The following is a 22,006-nucleotide window of genomic DNA, read 5'->3' as shown; positions in this document are numbered from 1 at the left end:
GATTGCCTGGAGACATCACCAGCCTGACCAGTTACATCCTTACATTCCATACCATGACATCATCCTGCCTGTGATGACGTCACTATCTGCTCTGCGGCATCTCTTTCATTGGCCCTGTGATGCCACTCTGCCTTCCTCACGACCTTGGCCAGCCAGCCTCTCTCCTGTCCAGCGGCTGGTGTTCCATGTCCACTGTGTCCCCGGCATCGTGCAGGTGCTGCTGGCGGCGAGGGTCAGATTCGCAGGCCGCGCGGAGGTCCAAGGCCCCGGCGGATCCGCGGAAGGCGGAGGCTCGCCGATTCTTCGTGAGCGCATAAGTGCCCCTCGCGAATTTTCCTTTCAGACTTCCCGCGGTTCCCGCTCGGCCTGAAGGTGAGCCTCGCGCCTCCGCCCTCCCGGAGAGGTCCCCTCCCGGCGCATCGCTCGGAACGGGGTACCGGGGCGCGGCGATTTTCCCGCCTAGCCGGCGTAGTCCGAGGCAGACGCGGGCGGGGTGCCCCGGCTCGCCTTTGTCGCCAGCGGGGTCTGTGGGCCGGGAGCTGACTCGTGACTGACAGCCGGCGGGGGCAGCGGCCGGGGGCGGGCTGCCCGGCGCCGGCAGCTCATTGGCTGGCGCGAGTGTGGGAAAGAAAGCGGAGAGGGATTCCCACGCCCCGCAGCCGCGCTGCCTTAAATAGCCGGGCTGCTGCAGACACGCGCTTGGTGGCTGAGCCTGGGACCCGCGGGAGAAGGGCCTGGGAAACCGCGCGCCCAGCCTACCCTCGGCTGGGGGCGGCGAGGGGGCGCACCATGCCTGCGGACACCCTGGGGAAGCCGAGGGCCTCGCTGCAGGCGGGAGCGCCGGCCGGCGCCAGCCGGACCCCAGACCAGCCCCGGAGCGTGGCCGAGCACCGGAAGGTGGGAACCTGGCCGGGCGTGGGTTGGCAGGAGCGGGGGGGGGGGGCCGCGAAAGGGAGAGGGGAGCTGAAGCCTGCAGAACTCAGTGGCTGCCGGCTCCGCAGTCCTCCAAGCCCGTCATGGAGAAGCGGCGCCGAGCGCGCATCAACGAGAGTCTGGCTCAGCTACAGAGCCTCCTCCTGGACGCCCTCAGGAAAGAGGTGAGTTGGGGGTGGGGGCGAGATCGGGGAGCTTGGAATCCCGGCCTTCCTGGGCGGCCCGCCGCCCTCACCGGCCCCGCCCGCAGAGCTCCCGCCGCTCGAAGCTGGAGAAGGCGGACATCCTGGAGCTGACAGTGAGGCACCTGCAGAGCCTGCGGCGCGTGCAGGTGACAGGTGAGGCGAGGGCGGCGGCGAGGGCTCAGGGGCCGGGGCCGCGGGCGCGGGCGCCAACCGCCTGTCCCTGCCACCCCCGCAGCTGCCCTCCGCTCGGACCCCGCCATCCTGGGCAAGTATCGCGCCGGCTTCCATGAGTGTCTGGCCGAAGTGAATCGCTTCCTGGCTGGCTGCGAGGGCGTCCCTGCGGACGTGCGGTCTCGTCTGCTCGGCCATCTGGCAGCCTGCCTGGCCCGGCTGGGGCCCGCGCGCCGCCCTCTTCCACTGGCCCCAGCCACCGAAGCCCTGGAGCCCGAGATCTACGCGGGCCGCCCGCCGCCGCCAGCGTTTGACCGCCCTTGCCCCTTGCCGCGCCCCGGGGCGGCCTTGGCACCCATCTTCCTGCCGGGGTTGGTCCTCGCCGCCCCCGGGGCCGGGGCCCAGGGCCAGGGCGCGCCCTGGAGGCCGTGGCTGCGGTGAGGCCGCGGCCCTGGAACCGACTGAGACTGTGCCAGAAAATGGTTATTTCCAGAGACCCGGTGGGGAATTTTGTTTTGTCTTCTTTGTGAAGGGTCCAGTTTGGCCGAGGCCCAGTGGCGGGGTCGGTTGATGTCTTCTCATGAACGGGCGGGGTGAGCCGGGCCGGGCCGTGGGGATTTATTCAGCTTCCACCTGGGCCGGCCGGTGCGCCGCGAGGGGGTTCGCCCGGCCTTGAGTTTGGCTGTGTCCCTCTGCGCTGAAGCGGACTGCCTCGAGGGAGGAGGGTGTGTGTGAGATGTCCTGGGGGGCTCAGGCAGGACTGGAACAGTTATCACTTTCCCAGAGCGTCTCAGTGCTGAGAAGAGGTCGTGTGTCATCCTGGGGCACAGTTCTCTCCCCGAAACCTTTCCTGAGGCCCCTAGAAGGCAGAGATGTGTGCACACTGTTGTCTCTGGGGCTGAGCTGGGCTGAAGCTTGGGTTCTGACCTGGTACACCGCCTGCCTTCTCCCGGGGGAGCACAGAAATACCCTTGCGCACCGGTGGGTCAAGCCTGCCCCAAGCCAGTGTCTGCCCAGCAGATGGGGGCCAGCAGGAGAGGGCATCTGAGTCCTAGAGGCAGGGCCCCTGACCGGCCTGACAAAGCGCCCTTTGTATTGGAGCTCACCTCCCGCCAGAGGTGAGCTGACCAGTCCTCCCCTGAGAGGGGAGTCCCCCGACAGTAGGAAGGAATTGGGGGTTCATTGGCAGGCCTGTGCTCCTGTCTTGAATACTGGCTGTGTGCTGACCCCACAATACAGTGATCCTAGTTGGCGTGGGGCATTGGCAGGGAAGCCACTGTCCTGTGATCCCAGGTCTCCTCAGGCTGCTGCTGGGGGCTGTGCTCCAGGGGCAGTGAGGAGGTGGTTGAGTCATGTGGCTGACACTGCAGTGTCTTATCCTGAGCCCTCTGAGGCTAAGACAAGATGGGTTTCCCATCCACAGCCAATTTCATCAGATGGTTGCCAGCCACCTGCCTGGCCAGGGAGCATCAGGGAAGAGGAGGGTGAGTCACTCCTAGAGGCTTATCTCCTCCTCCAATGGCCCCAACAGTTCCTGAGCAAGGTTCATCTGCTCTCCAGGACTCAGCCGTGCACACCAAGCAGGGCCCTCCAAGTCCCACCAAGCCAGTCCCCTCCTGCTCTCTGACTGCCTGGCCCATCTCCCTCGGTGTCCGGGGTCTGGGCCAGTGGTTTGAGGCAGTGGCAGCCATGTGGGCCAGGAGCTGCACTGGGTCACCAGCAGGACTATGGGGGAGTTACTGCTGACCAGCCTCGGAGGCCCTCCCAGCAGAAGAGTTGCAGAGGGTCCATTTCAAGAGCCAGAAGTTCAGCTTGTTTGGAGAAGGGGAGCTGTTTGGGGTGGAGGCTCAGTGCAGGAGGGGAAGGCAAGGGATGTTGAGATATGAAGCCAGGTGGTTGGGTGGGTAGAGGGGTGGACAAGGCCTCCTTAGAGCTGGGTTCCATGTGGCCTGAAGGAATAAAAGGGACCTCCCCACCTGGTGGCCAGAGGGAGGAGGGTTGCCCAGGAAGGTCACCTGGAGCTTGGGTCATCACTCCTCAGGGAGAGGGCAATCACAGTGTCAAACCAGATCCCCCTATTCCTGGGCTGTGCTTCCCTTTACTTCCTTACTTCCTGTTCCTGGTCATCTGTCCTCAAGACGCTGTCGCCAAAGAGGTGTTTGTGCTGAGGCCCCTGTCAGCCCTCCAGGGACCTCTCCGGCTCTGAGGGAACCACACTGTTGCTCAGACAGGCAAGTTCCTCTTGTCTCTGTCCCTTCCCTGCCCCCTTTGGCCCTTCCCTACTCAGCCCCCTCCCTGCCCCCCGAGGTTCTCTCCCCACTTTCCCACCTGAGGTGGCCACCCCAGGCTCCGAGGGCTCTGGAGGCCAGGGCCCTGTCTGTGTCACTCACTCCTATCCCCAGCACCTGCTTGGAACAGAAAGACGCTCAGGCCATACAGACCTCATTAATTAGCTTGGGTGAAAGGAGTGTCACCCTTGATTAGATTAGGGAAGTCTGAGGAACCACAGCTGAGGCTGGGCCCCCTCCCCATGCTGCCCCTGGGCAGCTGAGGGCAGTATCCTGGCGTCTGCTAGGGGTGGAGCCATGGCTCTTTCCACACTCAGCCTGGACCTCTGCCTGGTCTGTGGAGAGCTGGGGTGGACTCTTCTTCCTCCCACCCTCCCCGTTCTTCCACCCATTGCCTGTCCCTCCCCTGCCTCAGAGGGGCTCTGGGGAATTCCTCTGCACCGCCTGCCCCCCTCCCCAAGTATTTATGTTTTGGCTTTTGTCTTGCAGACTTTCTTGAATAATAGAGGAAGCACCTACTCTGGACAGGCGTGTGGAGTGGGTGGGGAACTTCCTCCTTCTTGGGGGAGAGTGTGGCCCCTTTTCCCCTCCACTGGCAGGTGGAGCTGCGTTCCACTGTGGCCTCCGTCCAGCCCAGTTCCTGGCGGGGACCAAGGGTCAATGAATGTTTGCTGAATTCCTGTGTGCAGTCAGGTGCTCTGCCTGCCTCTGTGGGTGTCTCGGCCCTGTGGAACCCTGTGACTCTGGGTCCCTCTTTCTTGCCAGTGAGGTCAGGGCTTGGGAACCAACGACAGCAAATCATAGGTGTTTGAAATCTGGAGAAAGAGTTGGTCCTAACGGTGACAGCAGTTGGCCTCGCCAGGCCCATAAAACTCCAGACACTTGGGAATTTGAAGTGGGGTAGGACCTGGGGCTCCTGGGAGCCTTGACTTTTGAAAGGTGAGCCCTTAGCTTCCCGACCAGAGCTCCTGTGATTGCCTGATTATTTCCAGGCCCCAACAGCCTCCTCTAGGCTCCAGGACCTGCTCCCCTTTCCCCCAAGAAAGAAGCTGAGCCCAGAGGTATTCTGGAGCTGTGCCTGGCCGCTCTCTGCCCCTTGAAGCTCTAGGGGCCATACCTATCCTGGGAGGCACCACTGGGCAAGGAAACAGGCCCTGGGGTTGACAGCCTCCCAGGAGGCAACTCCCCCCACTCAAGAGCCCCGACCTGGTACTCTACCTCTGAGTGTACTGAGGTTGACCTGCATCAGCAGTAAGGTCCTGTAGAAGATGAGGTCGCAGGGGCCTGTCTCTCTCTGTCTCTAACATCCTCCACTTGGAGGAGGCCAGCTGTCCTTTGCTATGTAGAGGCCAACAGAGTGTGGGGTTTATAAGCTGGTTTCCAGCCTTCATATGGGACCCCAGCTGCTGCCGACATCTCAGCAGCAATCCGAAGAGACTGAGAGCCAGGACCACCCAGCTGAGCGGTTCCAGGACTCCTATCCCTCAGAAATTGTGTGAGATAATGTGTTTGTTGTTTTAAACTGGTAAATTGTAGGTTAATTTGTTGTACAGCTATAATTAACAATATGTTTTATGTAAAATTAAAGTAATTGTAAGTAACAGTAGCAATATACAACTAATGTGCCCACGGTCACCCAGGGCCGCCAGCATCACGTGCCCACTTGATAATGGGGTTGTGGAAGAGGTTGGGTGGAGTGAGGCCCAGAAACAGCCCTTGCAGTGGTGGTGATGAGCAGAGCAGACTGGACTCATGTCCATTGGGAAGCAGTTCCCCTGTGAGTGCCATCTGGGTGTGCAGGGACAGGCCAGCCCTTTGTCCCCTTCCATTCCCATCCTGAGCTGACCAGCCACAGCCCAGGCCCCTTCCCTGTGGCTTATGGGCAGGGCTGAGGGCCATTTCTGTTTCAGTAACTGAGGGGGCACACTGTATCAGAACATGGTGTTGGGGATTCTGGGGCCCCAGATTTCAAACAAAAACAGGTGTGGGCAATGCTCCATGCTGGGAACCAGAGAGCTGACCGCCCTGCCCAGAGAGGCCTGTTTCCATCTGCCCTGCCATTCCCAGCACAAACCCTGCAACCTGCCCCCAGGGCCACACTGACTTGTCCCCAATGGGCACATCAACCCTTTTTGCAGCCTGGTGTCCATGGTGACCAAGAGGCAACTGGCTGCTGTTGCTTCAGAGGTCTCTTCTTGGTGTCTTGCCTGACCCTGACACCCAACTGGTGACTTTGGGTTCACCTCCTGGGTTCCTGCTTCAAACAAAAAGTCTGCATGTCTGTGTGGGGACGTGGGGGCCAATTCCTGCCTTCCCGTCTTTACCTACAAGTGGGCCAGAGGCTGGTGAAGAGGAGGACTTCCCTTCGCTAGGATCCCCCAGCACCCCTTACTCTGTCTAGCACATGGGATAGGGCTCAGCAGCTCCAGATGTGGGGAGGCACCACGGTCCTCTCCTGGCCACCATGTCCATCCCCGGACATATGAGCTGACCATGACCTGGGCCATACATGATATCCAGGGGCTGGGCTCCAGCCAGGGTCCCTCAGCTCCTGACCCTCCCTTCACATGGCCTTTCAAAGCGCAGGCCTCTGGGGCCCTAGGCTTGTACTTTTCCTGCCAGCCCAGGATCAATAAAGTATTAGGGAAGACCTGGCTGAGTTTCTTCCTCTACCTGGATCAGGAGGCTGGTTCTGGACCAAACCCCAGGTGGGAGAGGGCATCATCTGGCTGTGTATACATGGAATTTTCTTCTCTTTGTGTCCCCTGAAGTTTCTTTTGTTGAATTAAGAGGTGAGGGTAACGTCCCAGGACTGAGCTGATCAGTCTGCCCACTTGGAGCCCAAACTCTTTGGTCAGACTTTTCCAGAGCAGAGCCCAGGTCCTATGGACTGAATATTTGTCTGCAAACTGCCCGTTGTCCTGCTAACTTATATGTTGAATACTACTCCCCAAGGTGGTGGCTTTAGGAAGTGGGGCCTCTGGAAGGGAATTCAGTCACGGATGGGATTAGTGCCCTTCTTTTTCCAAAGGGATGAGAAGGGAGAGCTCATGCTCACTCTGCCCTGTGAGAACACGGCCAGAAGGCAGGCTTTCGCCGGGAAGAGGTCCTCATGGAACACACACCCATGCTGGCATTTGCCTCTGGGTTCCTATTGTTGGTTTGTGCTGTCAGGGCAGCCCGGCTGACCAGGACCCCTGGACTTGATGTTACTACATAGACAGGAGGCAGGAAGGGGCTGCTGACTGTCCCTCCCAGGACAGGAATAGGAGTTCTGAGTGTTTGGGTTGGTGCTTCTTGTGCCCAGGTCCTTCCCTGCCACACAGATTTGACTCCTGTGCAAACCTAGCGATCGACGTCTTCCTGGGTTGGGAGGAGTTCCAGCCTGAACCCCAGGGTCCTGGAGAAAGTTGGAGTCACACCAGCCTGGAGCTGGGGAGTATTGTGTGGAGTGAATGAAATAAAGCCTCTAATGTGTCAATGAAATTTCATTTAACTATCAAAAAGGAAAAAAAAAACAGAATTTTATTTCAGCCAAACTGAGGATTATAGACTGAGAAGCAGATTCTCAGAGAGTTCTGAGGACTGTTTCACCTTTGTTGTCGTTCAGTTGCTCAGTCGTGTCTGAGTCTTGGCGACCCCATGGACTATAGCATGCCAGGCTTCCCTGTCCTTTACCATTTCCCAGAGTTTGCTCCAAACTCATGCCCATTGAGTCGATGATGCCACCCAAACATCTCATCCTCTGTTGCCCCTTTTTCCTGCCCTCAGTCTTTCCCAGCATTGGGTTCTTTTCCAATGACATCAAAGATATAGTCTTACACTTTTTTTTTGGCCACACTGCACAGCTCATGGAATATTAATTCCCTGATTAGGATTTGAACCTGGGCCACGGCAGTGAAAAACCCAGCATACTAACCACTAGGCCACCAGGGAACTCCCTTCATAGACATTTTTCAGACAAAGCATCTTATATCAAAATGACATACTGATATTTTACATAATGGGCACCAAGGATACGTTGTCCAGGTAAGCACTCACACAGGAGCAGCAAGTCACCATGACCCCCTACAGAGCTGGAGAAGAACTCTTCTTTAAGAAGTTTCATTGCTGACATCTGAAGAAAACAAATTGATCTTTTCTGTGGAGCAGATGCCTGTTTGAGGAGCTCTGGTTCCTGTGTGACGCCGATGCACACTGCATCGCCCGGGCCCACAGCAGTGAAAGCCCTCGTCCTAACCACTGAACAATCATGAAATTCCCAAAATGGAGATTGAAAATGAAAGACTGGTCCTTGGGAAGTGGAAAAGAAGTGGAGTGGGCCCTACACAAACCCAGCTGACGACTTGGAGACAATTTCCAGGCGCCGGTGCAGGGCCCGAAGCCAGGCAGACTCCCTGAGTCGAGGAGATGGAGCTGATAGTCCTGAGGGACAGATGCAGCTGGAGTTCATAGCACAGGGGTCAGAAAGAAGAGAGGTGCCAGGACAGAACTCCAGAGAGCTGCAGGGGACCCTCAGACCTGATTAGAACACCCTTGTGAGGAAACTCTTCCAGGCCAGGGAAAGGACCCCCAGAAGGTTAGACAGCAACCCCTGAGTTCACAGAGTTCCAGTCTTCACCAGCCAGAACAGAAACCCTGCAACTGCAGGGCGGGTGGCATAGTGACTGACAGGGCCTTGTCCAGCAGTGAGGAACACTCAGCACAGGTGAAGCACTGTCCCAGGCCTGCCCAACGAAGTTTACCAACAAGGTCTGAAAGGCTCAAGCTGTTTCCAAGTAACGCTGCACACAGAACAGCTCAAGATTGTTCATAGCAGAACAAAATTAATATCTAGAACCCAACACATTGAAATTAATAGCTGGCATTGAGTAATAAAAAATTACTGGGCACATAGGGAATCAGGAAAATCTGACCCATGATAAGGAGAAAGTTCAATCAAGTTAAAGCACCCTAGAAATGTCACAGATGATAAACAAGGACACTGAAACAGTAGTTAGAGCTGCAGTTCACATGTTTGAGAAGCTAGAGGAAAGACTGAATGTGTTGGAGACATTGAAGGTATAAAAAACCCCAAATGAACTTTTAGAAAATTATGATGGCGGGGGGCACTTCTTTGGTGGTCCAGTGGCTAAGACTCCACACTCCCAATGCAGGGGTTCTGGGTTTGATCCCTGGTCAAGGAACTGGATCCCAAATGCTGTAACTAAGAGTTCACATGCTGTAGCTGAAGATCCAGCATGCTGCAACTGACTCAGCATAGCCAAATAAATAAAAGAAAATTATGATGTCTGATGTAAGGAACACATTGGGTGGAAGTAATGCAAATTAGAGATTAAACACAGAATAGGAAACTCTTAGTAAACTGCAAATATAACAATAAAAGCTATTGAAAATAAAACAGAGTTTTAAACTAGGAGTGGAGAAAAGAGCATTAGTGAGCTGTGGTCAACATCAAGGGCCTGACATACGTGTCATTGGCTTCTGGGGTAGGGGGAGGTGAGAAACATTTGAAGAAATAATGACAGGAAGCTTTACAATCTTGACATAAATGATAAGCTCACAGATCCAAGCACAAGAAGTTTGAAGATAACTACATTTTTTTTTTTTTTACTAGGCAAAGAATTTTATTTATCTTTGTCTCAAACTTTATTCTTAGGCTTCTTCAGCTTCATTAGCTGCAAAGAATGAATTGTATATAAGCAAAAACTGAAAAGAGCTGCAGTGTCCAGGGGCTTAGGCTTAAAAATATTAGAGATCTAGATTTTACCAGATCCATAAACAAAATTTTAAAAAGCAGTCATAATATAAAATAGCAGCTCCCAGTAACTTCTTCAAGATTTATCTTCTTCAGAAGTTAACTCAATTCAGTTTGCTTCATTCTTGGAAGCCTCATCAAAATTCTCCACAAGATCTGGAACTTCATCATCATCCTCCTCTCCAGTGGCAAGTGGTGCTTTTCCATCCACAGATTGTTTGGGCAGAGCTTCAGCCAGTCTCCTTAAACTGGTGAGACTGTCGGCACCAAGCTGGTTTAAGATGCTGGGGAGCATTTCTGTCAGTTGCTTTGTCTCAGCGTGGCCCGTAATGGTGAAAGTGTTTGCTGCCAGAGATGCCTGAACTTTAGGGTTTGATAACTACATTTTAAAACATCATAATCAAATAGCTGAAACCTAGCAATAAAACTGACTTCTGCTCTCACCAGTTCTATTCAAAGATGTAAGCATAGTGAAGATGAAGATTCACCAAACAAGCTCTATACATTGGTTGTCTATGTACATGCCACCACTTTAAAAAATCTACAGACAGTTGATGTGGATAAGCACTAACTGCTGATTGTCCAGTAAAGTTAGAGAACTGCCAAAACAAAAATGAAACAGACAAAAAATTCCAAAAGGTGTGGGAAGTTCTAGCCAGGCCAACTAGGCAAGAAAATGAAATAAAATGCATCTATATTGAAGAACAGAAGTAGAACTCTTTATTTTCAAATGATATGATCTTATATGTAGAAAATTCCATGGAATGCACTAAGAAAAACCATTAAAATTAATAAATGAGTTAAGCAAGTTTCCTGGGTACAAGATCAATATTTTAAAATCAATTATATTTCCATGCATTGTTAACAAACAATCTGAAAATGAAATAAGAAATCTATTCAATTTATAATAACATCAAAAAGAATAGAAATGTTATGAATAAATTTAATAAAACAAGAACAAAACATATTTTGAAACCTATATACAACATTGTTGACAGAAATTATTTAGAAATTCTAAATTCATTTAGAAAAAATTTTAAAAGACCTAAATTGTTGGGAGCCACGTTAGGCATTACTGACAAAATGGAGGCACTGCCCCAGGCCCCCTCTCCTCATTCCGCAGGGACGGATCCCGGGATGAAGGAGTTAGGCCTTGTAATTCTGACTTGTCTTTTCCTCTCTTCGGCTGAGTTGAATGAAAAGGAATATTAAGGTGCTTATTGTTCTTGAGAGGAGAATGAGAAGGCACAAAGCCTTCTGCAGCATTGCTCAGAAAATAATTCATAAAGTTAATCATTGACATTTGTTCAAGGACTTTTACAAAAGAGTGTTCCAGGATGAGCACATAGGCCGTAGCTTGAGGCCATGGGAAGGATTGATATCTGAAACCTATTTGTGAGGAGAATGTTTATGTCAAAGGAGTTTACTGAATTTAGGGCTTAGAAATAATTAAAATAGTTAGAAGTTAAAGATTTAAGGAATGTTGTAAAGTTAGCATATTTTACTATAGCTTATAGAAGTTAGGAGTTTTTAGAGACACTATAGCTACAGGCCTTTTTAAGAGATAGTGAGCTCAGGATGTAAGGGGCAAACAGGATTTAGGAAGATAAGTAGTAAACTGAGGAATGTAGCATGAGTTACAATGTAATCACAAGTTAACGATAGGACACATTAGAAGAGGTAGATAATAGATGATAAGGCTGATTCCCAGAGAATCCCTGAAGCAGGAACTCTGTTTGAAGAGCAATAATGATTTATGGAGATAATAAATCTGGGAGAGGGGGAACTGAAAATATCAAACCTCTGGCCTAATATTTTTGTAAAAGTATAAAAGAGAATCTTAAACTTGGAAAAAACAGGCAGTCCAAAAGAAAATTGAGAGGCTGTGTCTCACTCACTGACACCGTTCATCTTTTCAGGTTGAATCCCTGGCTGCTGGAGTTGGACTCCGGCAAGTGGCGCCCAGAACAGGGCACACTGAAGAGTAAGTGATCTGAGATTGTAACGCTGGACGGTTAGGACTGTACCTGTGGGTGGCTGGTTAGTTTAGGCAGGGTGAGGAGGGTACAGAAGCAATAAGAATATTCTCTAGAAGAATGGGTTTCTCTGCATCTAAGAATAGACAAATGTTTATTGAAATATTACTTCATATGTTAGCCCATAGAGGCGTTAAAGTAAGCACAGGAAGACTGTCTAAATTTCTATGTTTGTTTTATACTTTGCATGGGCCAGAAAAGGTTCCTGTAGATGCCTTTGCCCTGTGGAATATGATTAGAAATGTCCTGGACCCCCGTCATGAGGCTGTTAGATAGCCTATGGGGGAGGCTACAGTGGTGGATAGTGGATCTCCACCTTCTACGCAGACCATGTTTTCTGCCATTGACGAAGAAAAGGAGGGAGACTGTGCTCTACCTCCCGAGGAAGGAGAGGGCTTACAGGATGCTGCGGCTGGGCGCCCTGGCGAGCCTCCTCCCCCTCTACACAAACCTTTAAAAGTTTATCCACCACTTTCTGATTTGAGGCCGAAAACCGCCACCTCCGCTTGCACCTCCCAGGGCTCAGGAGTTCCCCACTTTGCCCCCCAAAGCCTCCCAGAGCATTGCCTAAGGCTGAGAAAGATAAAGAGTGTTTTTTTTTTTTTTTTAAACAAAGGAGCTTTTAAAGCAGACGCATGCACAATATACAGAGCCTGCTCCTTGGAGAAAACCCCCTCAGAGGGGCCTCACCCAGGCTAAAAAAAAAAGAAGAAGATTAATCGTAATGGAAACGTTTCTACAATAAAAAATGTTTCTCTTGTGGCCAAATGGGGTATTTTTGCCCACAGTGTTCTGCCAAGCAGGGACAAACCGTGCCAAACAACCCCAGGTAGCGCAGGTGTGGGCTCCAGTAGTTGTGGTGTATGGGATTTGTTGCCACGTGGCATATGGAATCTTCCTAGACCAGGGCTCAAGCTTGTGTCCCCTGCATTGGCAGGTGGATTCTTCACCACTGGACCACCAGGTACTATTTGTTTTCTTATTGGTGAGTCTTAAGAGTTCTTTGTTGTTGTTTAGTTGCTAAATCATTTCCAACTCTTTGCTACCCCTCTGTCCATGGGATTTCCCAGGCAAGAATACCGGAGTGGGTATTCTTCTCCAGGAGATCTTCCCAACCCAGGAATCAAACCTGGGACTCCTACCTTACAGGCAGATTCTTTACTGCTGAGCCACCATGGAAGCCCAAGTGTTCTTTATATATTCTTTTTGTAAGTTCACACAAAGACTTAAACACAAATACTCTAGCAGCTTTATATATAATAGCCCCAAATGTCCATCAACATGTGAAAGGATAAACAAATCTTGGCATGTCCAACAATGGAACACTAATTATAAAAAGACCAGGGACTTCTCTGGTGGTGCAGTGGTTAACAATCTGCCTGTCAATGCGGGGGAAATGGGTTCAATCCCTAATCCAGGAAGATTTCACATGCCTCCAGGTAACCAAGCCCACGAGTTGCAACTGCTACAGGGAAGAGCAAATTTAGACTCCATATTGGATCTGTTTCTTTGACCTTCAGTTCAGTTCAGTTCAGTCGCTCAGTCGTGTCCGACTCTGCAGCCCCATGGACTGCAGCCCTCCAAGCTTCCTTGTCCATCACCAACTACTGGAGCTTACTCAAATTCATGTCCATTAAGTTAGTGATGCTATCCAAACATCTCATCCTCTGTCATCCCCTTCTCCTCCCACCTTCAATCTTTCCTAGCATCAAGGTCTTTTCCAATGAGTCAGCCTTTACCATCAGATGGCCAAAGTATTGGAGCTTCAGCTTCAGCATCAGTCCTTCCAATGAATATTCAGGACTGATTTCCTTTAGGATGGACTGGTTGGATCTCCTTGCAGTCCAAGGAACTCTCAAGAGTCTTCTCCAACACCACAGTTCAAAAGCATCAATTCTTTGGTGCTCAGCTTCTTTATGGTCCAACTCTCACATCCATACATGACTACTGGAAAACCATAGCTTTGACTAGATGGATCTTTGTCCGCAAAGTGATGTCTCTGCTTTTCCATATGCTGTCTAGGTTGGTCATAGCTTTTCTTCCAAGGAGCAATCATCTTTTAATTTCATGGCTGCAGTCACCATCTGCAGTGATTTTGGAGGCCAAGAAAATAAAGTCTCTCACTGTTTCCATTGTCTCCCCATCTATTTGCCATCAAGTGATGGAAATGGATATCATGATCTTTGTTTTTTGAATGTTGAGTTTTAAGCCAGTTTTTTTACTTTCTTCTTTCACCTTCTTCTTTCACCTTCTTCAAGAGGTTCTTTGGTTCTTCTTTGCTTTCTGCCATAATGGTGGTGTCATCTGCATATCTGAGATTATTGATATTTCTACCAGCAATTTTGATTCCAGCTTGTGCTTCATCCAGCCTGGCATTTTACATGAAATACTCTGCATTTAAGCTAAATAAGCAGGGTAACAATATAAAATTTTGACGTACAACTTTCCCAATTTGGAACCAGTCTGTTTTTCCATGTCTGGTTCTAACTGTTGCTCTTTTACCTGCGTATAGGTTTCTCAGGAGGCAGGTGAGGTGGTCTGGTATTCCCATCTCTTTAAGAATTTTCCAGTTTGTTGTGATCCACACAGGCAAAGGCTTTACTGTAGTCAATGAAGCAGAAGATATTTCTCTGGAACTCTCTTGCTTTTCCTTTGATCCAGTGGATGTTGGCAACTTGATCTGTGGTTTCTCTGCTTTTTCTAGATCCAGCTTGAACATCTGGGAGTTCTCAGTTCACGTACTGTTGAAGCCTAGCTTGGAGAATTTTGAGCCTTACTTTACTAGCATGTGAAATGAGTGCAATTGTGTGGTAGTTTGAACATTCTTTGTTATTGCCTTTCTTTGGGATTGGAATGAAAACTGACCTCTTCCAGTCCTGTGGCCATTGCTGAGTTTTCCAAATTTGCTGGCATATTGAGCACAGCACTTTAACAGCATCATGTTTTGAATTTGAAATAGCTCAGCTGGAATTCCATCACCTCCACTCGCTTGCTTTCGTAGCAATGCTTCCTAAGGCCCACTTGACTTCCTACTCCAGGATGTCAGGTTCTAGGTGAGTAACACACCATCGAGGTTATTTGTGTCATTAACATCTTTCTTGAATAGTTCTTCTGTGTATTCTTGCCACCTGTTCTTAATATCTTCTGCTTCCTTTAGGTCTGCTGCTGCTGCTGCTAAGTCGCTTCAGTCGTGTCCGACTCTGTGCGACCCCATAGACGGCAGCTAGCGCCCCCGAAATGTTCCCTCACCTGCCACCCCACCAGGGCCCGGTCGACTTCCGGTGGGGCCCGCGCGCCCTCTGGTGGCGCCTTGCGGTACCGCTGGCCGCGTACCAGACAGACCCATTCTTCGTACTCCTTACTGGTATCCCGGGAGACCTCAGGCCACCTGCTTCAGAAGTGCGCACATGCCCAAGTTCTCCAGAGCCCTTCCCACAAGGAGGCCCATGATTGAGGAGGGGGAATGGAAGGGAACACTTCGGGTAATTCCAGCCACAGGAACCAGGCACCTCTGCCTCCCTGCAGAACCTTACTTTCTCCCAGGGCAGTCAAGGCAACTGTTGAAAAACTCCTGCCCCAAACTCTCCAAACCTCCTTATTGTGTGAATCCCATGGAGGGACTCTACTGCTGTGCTTCTGTAGACATGCGTGCACGCGCACACACACACACACACCTGGGCCATGGAGTCCTGACGTGGTGCTGGGATAACTGGTGCCCATCTGGAAACAAAATTGTGATAGAACCTCCACCACCCACCGCCCACTGAAATCAGTTCCCACCGCCCACTGATATGAGATTACGTGGGCTGTATTCCCAGTGAGAGAGGTGAAATGATGGAGCTTTAAAAACGTGAAATCTTCATGATTTGGGGGGCAGGCAAAGAGTTCTGTAAAAAGACAGAAACAGTGATAAGCATAAAGGAAATTGTTGATAACTTGGACCACTTTAAAATTTAAAACTGTTGTTCAGTCACTCAGTCATATCTGACTGTTTGCGATTTCCTTCACCATCTCCTGGAGCTTGCTCAAACTCATGTCCATCCAGTCGGTGATGCCATCCATCTCATTCTCTGCCATCCATCTCATTCTCTGTCATCCCCTTCTCCTGCCTTCAATCTTTCCCATATCAGGGTCTTTTCCAATGAGTCGGCCTTTACCATCAGGTGGCCAAAGTATTGGAGCTTCAGCTTCAGCATCAGTCCTTCCAATGAATATTCAGGACTGATTTCCTTTAGGATGGACTGGTTGGATCTCCTTGCAGTCCAAGGGATTCTCAAGAGTCTTCTCCAACACCACAGTTCAAAAGCATCAATTCTTTGGCGCTCAGCTTCTTTATGGTCCAACTCTCACATCCATACATGACTACTAGAAAACCATGGCTTTGACTAGACGGATCTTTGTCCGCAAAGTGATGTCTCTGCTTTTTCATATGCTGTCTAGGTTGGTCATAGCTTTTCTTCCAAGGAGCAATCATCTTTTAATTTCATGGCTGCAGTCACCATCTGCAGTGATTTTGGAGGCCAAGAAAATAAAGTCTCTCACTGTTTCCATTGTCTCCCCATCTATTTGCCATCAAGTGATGGAAATGGATATCATGATCTTTGTTTTTTGAATGTTCAGTTTTAAAACAGTTTTTTCACTCTCCTCTTTCACCATCAAGAGGCTCTTTAGTTCCTCTGCTTTCTGCCATAAGGGTGGAGTCATCTGCATATCCAAAGTTATTGATATTTCTCCCAGCATTCTTGATTCCATCTTGTGCTTCATCCAGCCTGGCATTTCGCATGATGTACTCTGCATTTAAGTTAAATAAGCAGGGTAACAATATACACCTTTGACATACTACTTTCCCAATTTGAAACCAGTTCGTTGTTCCATGTCTAGTTCTAATTGTCGCTCCTTTACCTGCACACAAGTTTTGTAGGAGACAGGTCAGGTGGTCTGGTATTCCCATCTCTTTAAGAATTTTCCAGTTTGTTGTGATCCATACAGTCAAACGCTTTAATGTAGTCAATGAAACAGTAGATGTTTTTCTGGAATTTTCTTGCTTTTTCTTTGATCCAATGGGTGTTGGCAATTTGATCTCTGATTCCTCTGCCTTTTCTAGATCCAGCCTGAACGTCTGCGAGTTCTCAGTTCACCTACTGTTGAAGCCTAGTTTGGAGAATTTTGAACATTACTTTGCTAGCATGTGAAATGAGTGCAATTTGTGTGGTAGTTTGAACATTCTTTGTTATTGCTTTTCTTTGGGATTGGAATGAAAACTGACCTTTTCCAGTCTTGTGGCCACTGTTGAGTTTTCCAAATTTGCTGATCAACAGGAAAAGACAGAAGCACTGAAGAGACACACATCCTCATTAAAGATGAAGCCAAAGGCCAATAACTTTATTATTAAGGAAAGTGCTTCACCAGATGACGTGGGCGCAGACATGTTGGAGCAAAGGCACAGCCATCCCATGAAACTGTTGGGCAGTGTCCTCTAGAGCTGGACAAACACCTCTGACCCCATGACTTCAAGACTGCCCAGAGAAAGGTTCCAGAATGTTCATAGCATCACTCTTTGTAATAGCTGCTGCAAACGACCCACATCTGTCCACAGGAAGTGATGCAGTGGGACCTCCCTCCGCAGTGAAGTGATCAACAGGGCCTCAGCTGCTGAGTGCAGAGCCTGGTGAGGAGCAGGGAGTGGATGGTGGGATGGCAGGCACATGGACAGCAGGGGTCCCTCTGTCTGCCCTGCTCCGGCGCAGAACTCCTGAAAACCTGGGAATTTCTTCTGAGAGCACAGGGCCATCTTTTGTTCTAATGAGGCCCCTGTAGGGGCTGGTCACCAGAAAGACCAAGCCAGATTAGAAGCTTTGAATTTTCAGCCCCACTCCCATTCTCTTGAGAAGGGAGAGGAGCTGAAAATGCGGCTAATAAGTGATTATGCCTTTATGAGGAAGCCTCCGCAAAATCCCACAGACACATGGAGGCGTCCTTGCCCCCAGCCGCCCAGCCTGCCCATCCCCCATCTGGACCTCACCGATATCCTTCGTCTTGTAGATGTGTGTGTTCTCCGTCATATCCGACTCCTTGTGACCCCGTGGACTGTAGCCCACCAGACTCCTCTGTCCATAGGATTATCCTTCAACAAAACATCAAATTTTATAATGAACTAGTGAGCGTTAGTAAAGGTTTCCCTGAGTTCTGTGAGCTCCTCTAGCAAATTAATTGAATGCAAGGGGCAGGTGGTCATGGGAACCTCTGAGTTGTAGCCAAGCTAGACAGAAGTGACGGGTGGCTGGGGGACCACTCTGCCATTGGCATCTGAAGTTGAAGGCAGTCTGTGGGACTGAGCCCCCGACCCAAGAATCTCCAGATACTATCAGAACTGAATTAACCTGTGGGACACCCAGCTGGTGTCACCAAATTGCCTGGCATAGGAACCTCCCCCACCACTTTTGGTGACCAGAGTGTCGTGGTCTGTGCGTGGGAGAATTTCCAGACATGAGGCAGGATGAGAGGAGAATAAAGTTTATTAGAAGGGGAGAGGGAGATGCTGTTAGAACAGCGGGCTGGCTCAAGGGAGAGATGATGTTGAACAGGGGTCCTTGGTCCATTTTTATAGCCAGGGTTCAAGGAGCGGGACAGGGGTCTTGTGGGTCATTTGCTGATTGGATGAGCCAAATGGAGTCCTAAGGTCCTCAAGAGGAACTGAAATTCGTTAATAGTTACTACATGGGGGAGGGAAGGATGATAAAGGCCTGTCCGTTCCTGCATTCCAAGACCCTCCTTGGTTTTTTTAATCTGTTCTTTCGTCCTTAGGACACCGCGCAGAGCAGTGTTCTGTGTGAGCAGTCTCGCAGGAGAGACACAGGAGGGTAACCTGGGTTTTCTCCACACTCAGTGATGAGGAAACACCCCGGGCCAGGCTCACCCACCCAGGGTGGCCAGAGCATCTGAGGATGCCACCTGACTTTGCTCTTCCTGGGTGTCTTGGTCTCCACCTCAGTCCTCGTGGTCCCCACACCCCATCTCCCCCTCCACCCACAGACGCTCCTCAGAGGGCCCCTCCTCTTCACTCTAGCTCCTTCTTATGACGTGTTGCTGTCATAAGTGACCCCGCTTACCCGTCTAGATGGTTACTGTCTGACCCCCTCACTCCCTCCTCTGTCCCTCAGCAGGAGGGGTGTGTGTCACTGTCCCTGCCTGGGGATAAGCAACACTAGCCTTGAGGGCAGGATGGCTCTGAGCAGGGCCTTTAGGGTTCGCTACTTACTAACTGTGTGGTTACTGACCAGTCACTCACCCTCTCTGTATCTTACCAAGCTCAACAGTGAAAGAGGGTCCTTCTGGCACCCTTCTCAGGACGGACACATTTTGGAAAAGTGCTCAGAGGGCTGAGCAGGGTGGTGCCTGCAAGGGGCTGTTGTTCCCAGAAGCCATGGTTCCTGCCCAGCTCCTCCTGGTAAGCTGTGGGTGGCAGCACCAGACCCCCGTTTCTGGAGGGACAGCCTGCTTGGCACCCCCATCTTGGGCTCTGCCTGCAGGAGCCTAGATCAGGAGAGATGCTGGCAGGAGTGACTGGCTCTCCCTGACTGCTTGTAACCACTCCCATGTGGGTGTTCTACTGAGAGCGCAACCGGGCAGGTTCACGACATTGCCAGGGGATGGGCCAGACCAGAGGGCAAGCCTTGACCCAGGTCAGCGGTGGCCATGTCCAAATGACCTCTAGGAACATTCCAGGACCCTCATTTCTGGGTTCATCACTTTCTCACTCCTTCTGTTCCCCAGAGGCATCAGGGTAAAGCCCTAAGAACCCGAAGCACTCAGATTGGTCTTGGGGGGCTGCCAGCAGGTGAGGAGACAGGAGGAGCAGGGGTCTGAATTTTCACAGTGGGTGGGGCCACTTTAGGAGGAGAGAGCCAAGTCCTTCAGCCAAGATGGACTGCAGAGTGGCCTTCAGTTTGGGAAAGGGAGGCCCCTGCGGGCAAGACTGTTGGTCAGCATTCTCTGACCAGCATTTGACCTGACCAGGAAGGCATCCCTCACGTAGCTGGAAGCCCCTCAAATGCCATCTATTTGTGGCCTGGACCATGCTGCCTGGCAGGAGACATGTGACTATGGGGCTGCGGTATTTTTGGCAATGGGGGTGGGGCCTGTGTGGCGAGCCCTGCACCATGCCGCTCTGGAACAGGCAGCTCGGACGCCCAGCTCTGCTGCCCCGGCTGGCTGTGGGGTCCCAGGTACAGTACTGTCAGCCCCTCATTCCCACCCTAAGGGGTCCCAAAGGGGACAGCCCCTACAGGGGGCTTCCCTAGGACCAGAGAGGAGGACAAGGGGCAACGGGTCAGGAAGCCACAGTGCCCTGGTCTCAAGGCACCTCCATCGCAGGACTGGTCTGGCCAATAGCCTCCCACCCCCTGGGTCCAGCGGTACCTGACCAAGGGTCAAAGGGCAGCCCCCCATCGGGGGCTGAGAGGTTAGGGCTCCCAACCAAGAAGGGTTGCCTTGATTCAGTGAGACGTAGGGAGGAGGGCTTTGTCAGCTGGGCAGGTCTGGGTCAGGGGCACAGACTCTGACGGTGGCCCTAGGGGGATGGTGGGAACCAGGAGGCTTGTTCTGTTCTGGGACCTCCTGCCCAGGCAGGGGCAGAGCCAGCCTCTCCCTGATGAACTCTGAGTGGGGTCTGGCTGCACTAGTGTGACCTTGGTAGGCTCAGAAGAAGCCCGGCAGCCTGTCCCAGCCAAGGCTGGTGGAAGGTCATCCCTAAAGACTGGTCACCTGCTGGACACCACGGCCCTTCCCCCCGTGGCCAGCTGCCACCTGGGGCACGTTGGGACACTCCAGAACTATCACTCAGGTGAACTGAACCCTAGAGGGTGGTCCTTGAAATGGGCTTTGCTGCATCGAGTTGGCCTTTGTACTAGCAGCTCTGCAGGAAAGCTAGAGGCTGCCTCAGCTAAACAGAAAAAACACACCTTGAGGAGGGAAACTTCTCCTGGGGGTGAGGAGCCCTGTGTTTTAGTGAACTTTACTGACTTGAACCCAGGATTGTAGCAACATGTCCTTTTAATGTTACCATTTGCGCTCAATTGGGGAGCAGGGAAGCCAGGAGTTTTGGATGCTCCAACTCCGGGGAGCAGCACAGCTTCTCTCTGGACTCTGTTCTGCTCTCTTTCAGGACAGAAATGGAGGGCTGGCCTCTGGGCCAGGGAAACCCAAGGGGGCAGGTGGGGTGGTGGCAGTGAGTGCAGGCTGGGGCCCCAGGCCTGGGTCTGTGAAGAACCTGGTCTGTGGCTCATGTGCCTCTGCTGACCCAGAATGGAGAACTTCCAGTACAGCGTCCAGCTGAGCGACCAGGACTGGGCTGAGTTCTCAGCCACCGCTGAAGAGTGTGGCCTCCTGCAGGCTGGCCTGGCCTCTGGGGATGAACCCTTATCTAGCGACACTGACCAAAGGGACAGCAGTGGCAGCAGCCCCCCAGGACCCTCACCCTTTCTCGAGGGGCAACTGGCTCCCGGAGGAAGTAGCTGGCCCAGCTTTGAGGAGGAGGACAAGGCTGCCACCCGGCAGCTGGTCAGCAGATCTTGGCATGAGCCCATGCTGGCCCCAGAGGCCTGTCAGCAGACGCCCAGCACGTCCGCACGGTCAGAAGCTCGGCTGTCCCTCAGCCCTGGTGCCACCCCTCTCATCCAGGGCTCATCCCTCCCGGGGCCAGTGTCTTCCAGAGACGAGATGCAGAGGCTTCTGCAGGGGCCAGCCCCCCGGGGCCCTGCCCCTGCTCCCGCTGGTGAGCCCGCTGGGAGTCCTGAGTCCCCTGGCCACAGTGCTGCCCCCCAGAGGTCCCCTGGCAGCCCTGGAGCCCCGCCAAGAAGCCCTGGCCGAAAGAAGAGGCGCACTGCAGGCACCAAAGCGGGTGGGCGTTCCGGTGGCCCAGGCCCTGCTCCCACCCAGCTGGGTTCCCCACTGCTCACAGAGGCCAAGCCTGAGGACAGCCTCGGTCCTGCTGGGTCCAGGGGGAAGGGTATCCCAGCAGGAGCAGCAAAGCAGACAGCAGGAACTGGGCCAGAGTCTGCAGGAGCCCCCGAGCAGGTGGCCAGACAACGGCCAGGTGTGGATCTGCCTACGTCTGTCCCTACTACTGAGCAGGGAACAGACCAACTTGGAATGAGCCCCAGAGCTGAGCCACGCGCTGCGTCCATGTCTGACCCAGGGGCTCCTCTAGACGTCACAATTAAGTCAGACGTGGCTCTATCCACACCTGCCTCCAAACCTCAACCCGATGAGTCTCAGTCTACACCTGCCTTCAAGCCTCAACTTGATGAACCTCAGTCTACACCCGCCTTCAAGCCTCAACCCGGTGAACCTCAGTCTACATCCACCTTCAACGCTCAACCTAATGAGCCTCAGTCCACACCCACCTTCAGTCCTCAACCCGATGAGCCTCAGTCTACACCTGCCTTCAAGCCTCAACCCGATGAACCTCAGTCTACACCCACCCTCAACGTTCAACCCAAAGAGCCTCAGTCCACACCCACCTTCAGTCCTCAACCCGATGAGCCTCAGTCTACACCCACCTCTGAACCTCAACCCGATGAGCCTCAGTCTACACCCGCCTCTGAACCTCAACCCGATGAGCCTCAGTCTACACCC

The 22,006-nt window shown here is 52.0% G+C and overlaps 2 protein-coding genes across 2 annotated transcripts in view; both read left to right on the top strand.

Moving 5' to 3' along the window:
- The first annotated feature begins 712 nt into the window (after positions 1 to 712).
- Positions 713 to 1,848, top strand: HES4 (hes family bHLH transcription factor 4). The gene is made up of 4 exons (XM_040264035.1): positions 713 to 897; positions 1,002 to 1,097; positions 1,184 to 1,271; positions 1,354 to 1,848. Exons 1-4 carry the CDS (start codon positions 790 to 792, stop codon positions 1,728 to 1,730), a joined length of 669 nt encoding a protein of 222 aa, XP_040119969.1. The 5' UTR covers positions 713 to 789; the 3' UTR covers positions 1,731 to 1,848.
- A 17,640-nt stretch (positions 1,849 to 19,488) lies between these two features.
- PERM1 (PPARGC1 and ESRR induced regulator, muscle 1) overlaps positions 19,489 to 22,006 on the top strand; it is a 5,614-nt gene continuing 3,096 nt past the window's right edge. The window contains exons 1-2 of the mRNA XM_040264028.1: positions 19,489 to 19,596; positions 20,535 to 22,006. The exon at positions 20,535 to 22,006 is cut by the window's right edge and continues 1,111 nt beyond it. Of these exons, the coding sequence (XP_040119962.1) occupies positions 20,675 to 22,006 (1,332 nt within the window). The 5' untranslated portion in view covers positions 19,489 to 19,596; positions 20,535 to 20,674. The remainder of the gene's footprint in view (positions 19,597 to 20,534) is intronic.

Source organism: Oryx dammah, unplaced genomic scaffold (genome assembly GCF_014754425.2).
Source record: "Oryx dammah isolate SB20612 unplaced genomic scaffold, SCBI_Odam_1.1 HiC_scaffold_21, whole genome shotgun sequence".
NCBI lineage: Eukaryota > Metazoa > Chordata > Mammalia > Artiodactyla > Bovidae > Oryx > Oryx dammah.
The sequence above is the reverse complement of the archived record's forward strand: the minus strand, read 5'-3'. Positions and strand labels throughout refer to the sequence as shown.

Coding starts and splice junctions, on each gene's coding strand:
- HES4 (XM_040264035.1), top strand. CDS start 790: ATGCCTGCGGACACCCTGGGGAAGCCGAGGGCCTCGCTGCAGGCGGGA. Junction 898..1,001: donor GCGTGGCCGAGCACCGGAAG/GTGGGAACCTGG, acceptor CCGGCTCCGCAG/TCCTCCAAGCCCGTCATGGA. Junction 1,272..1,353: donor GCGGCGCGTGCAGGTGACAG/GTGAGGCGAGGG, acceptor CCACCCCCGCAG/CTGCCCTCCGCTCGGACCCC.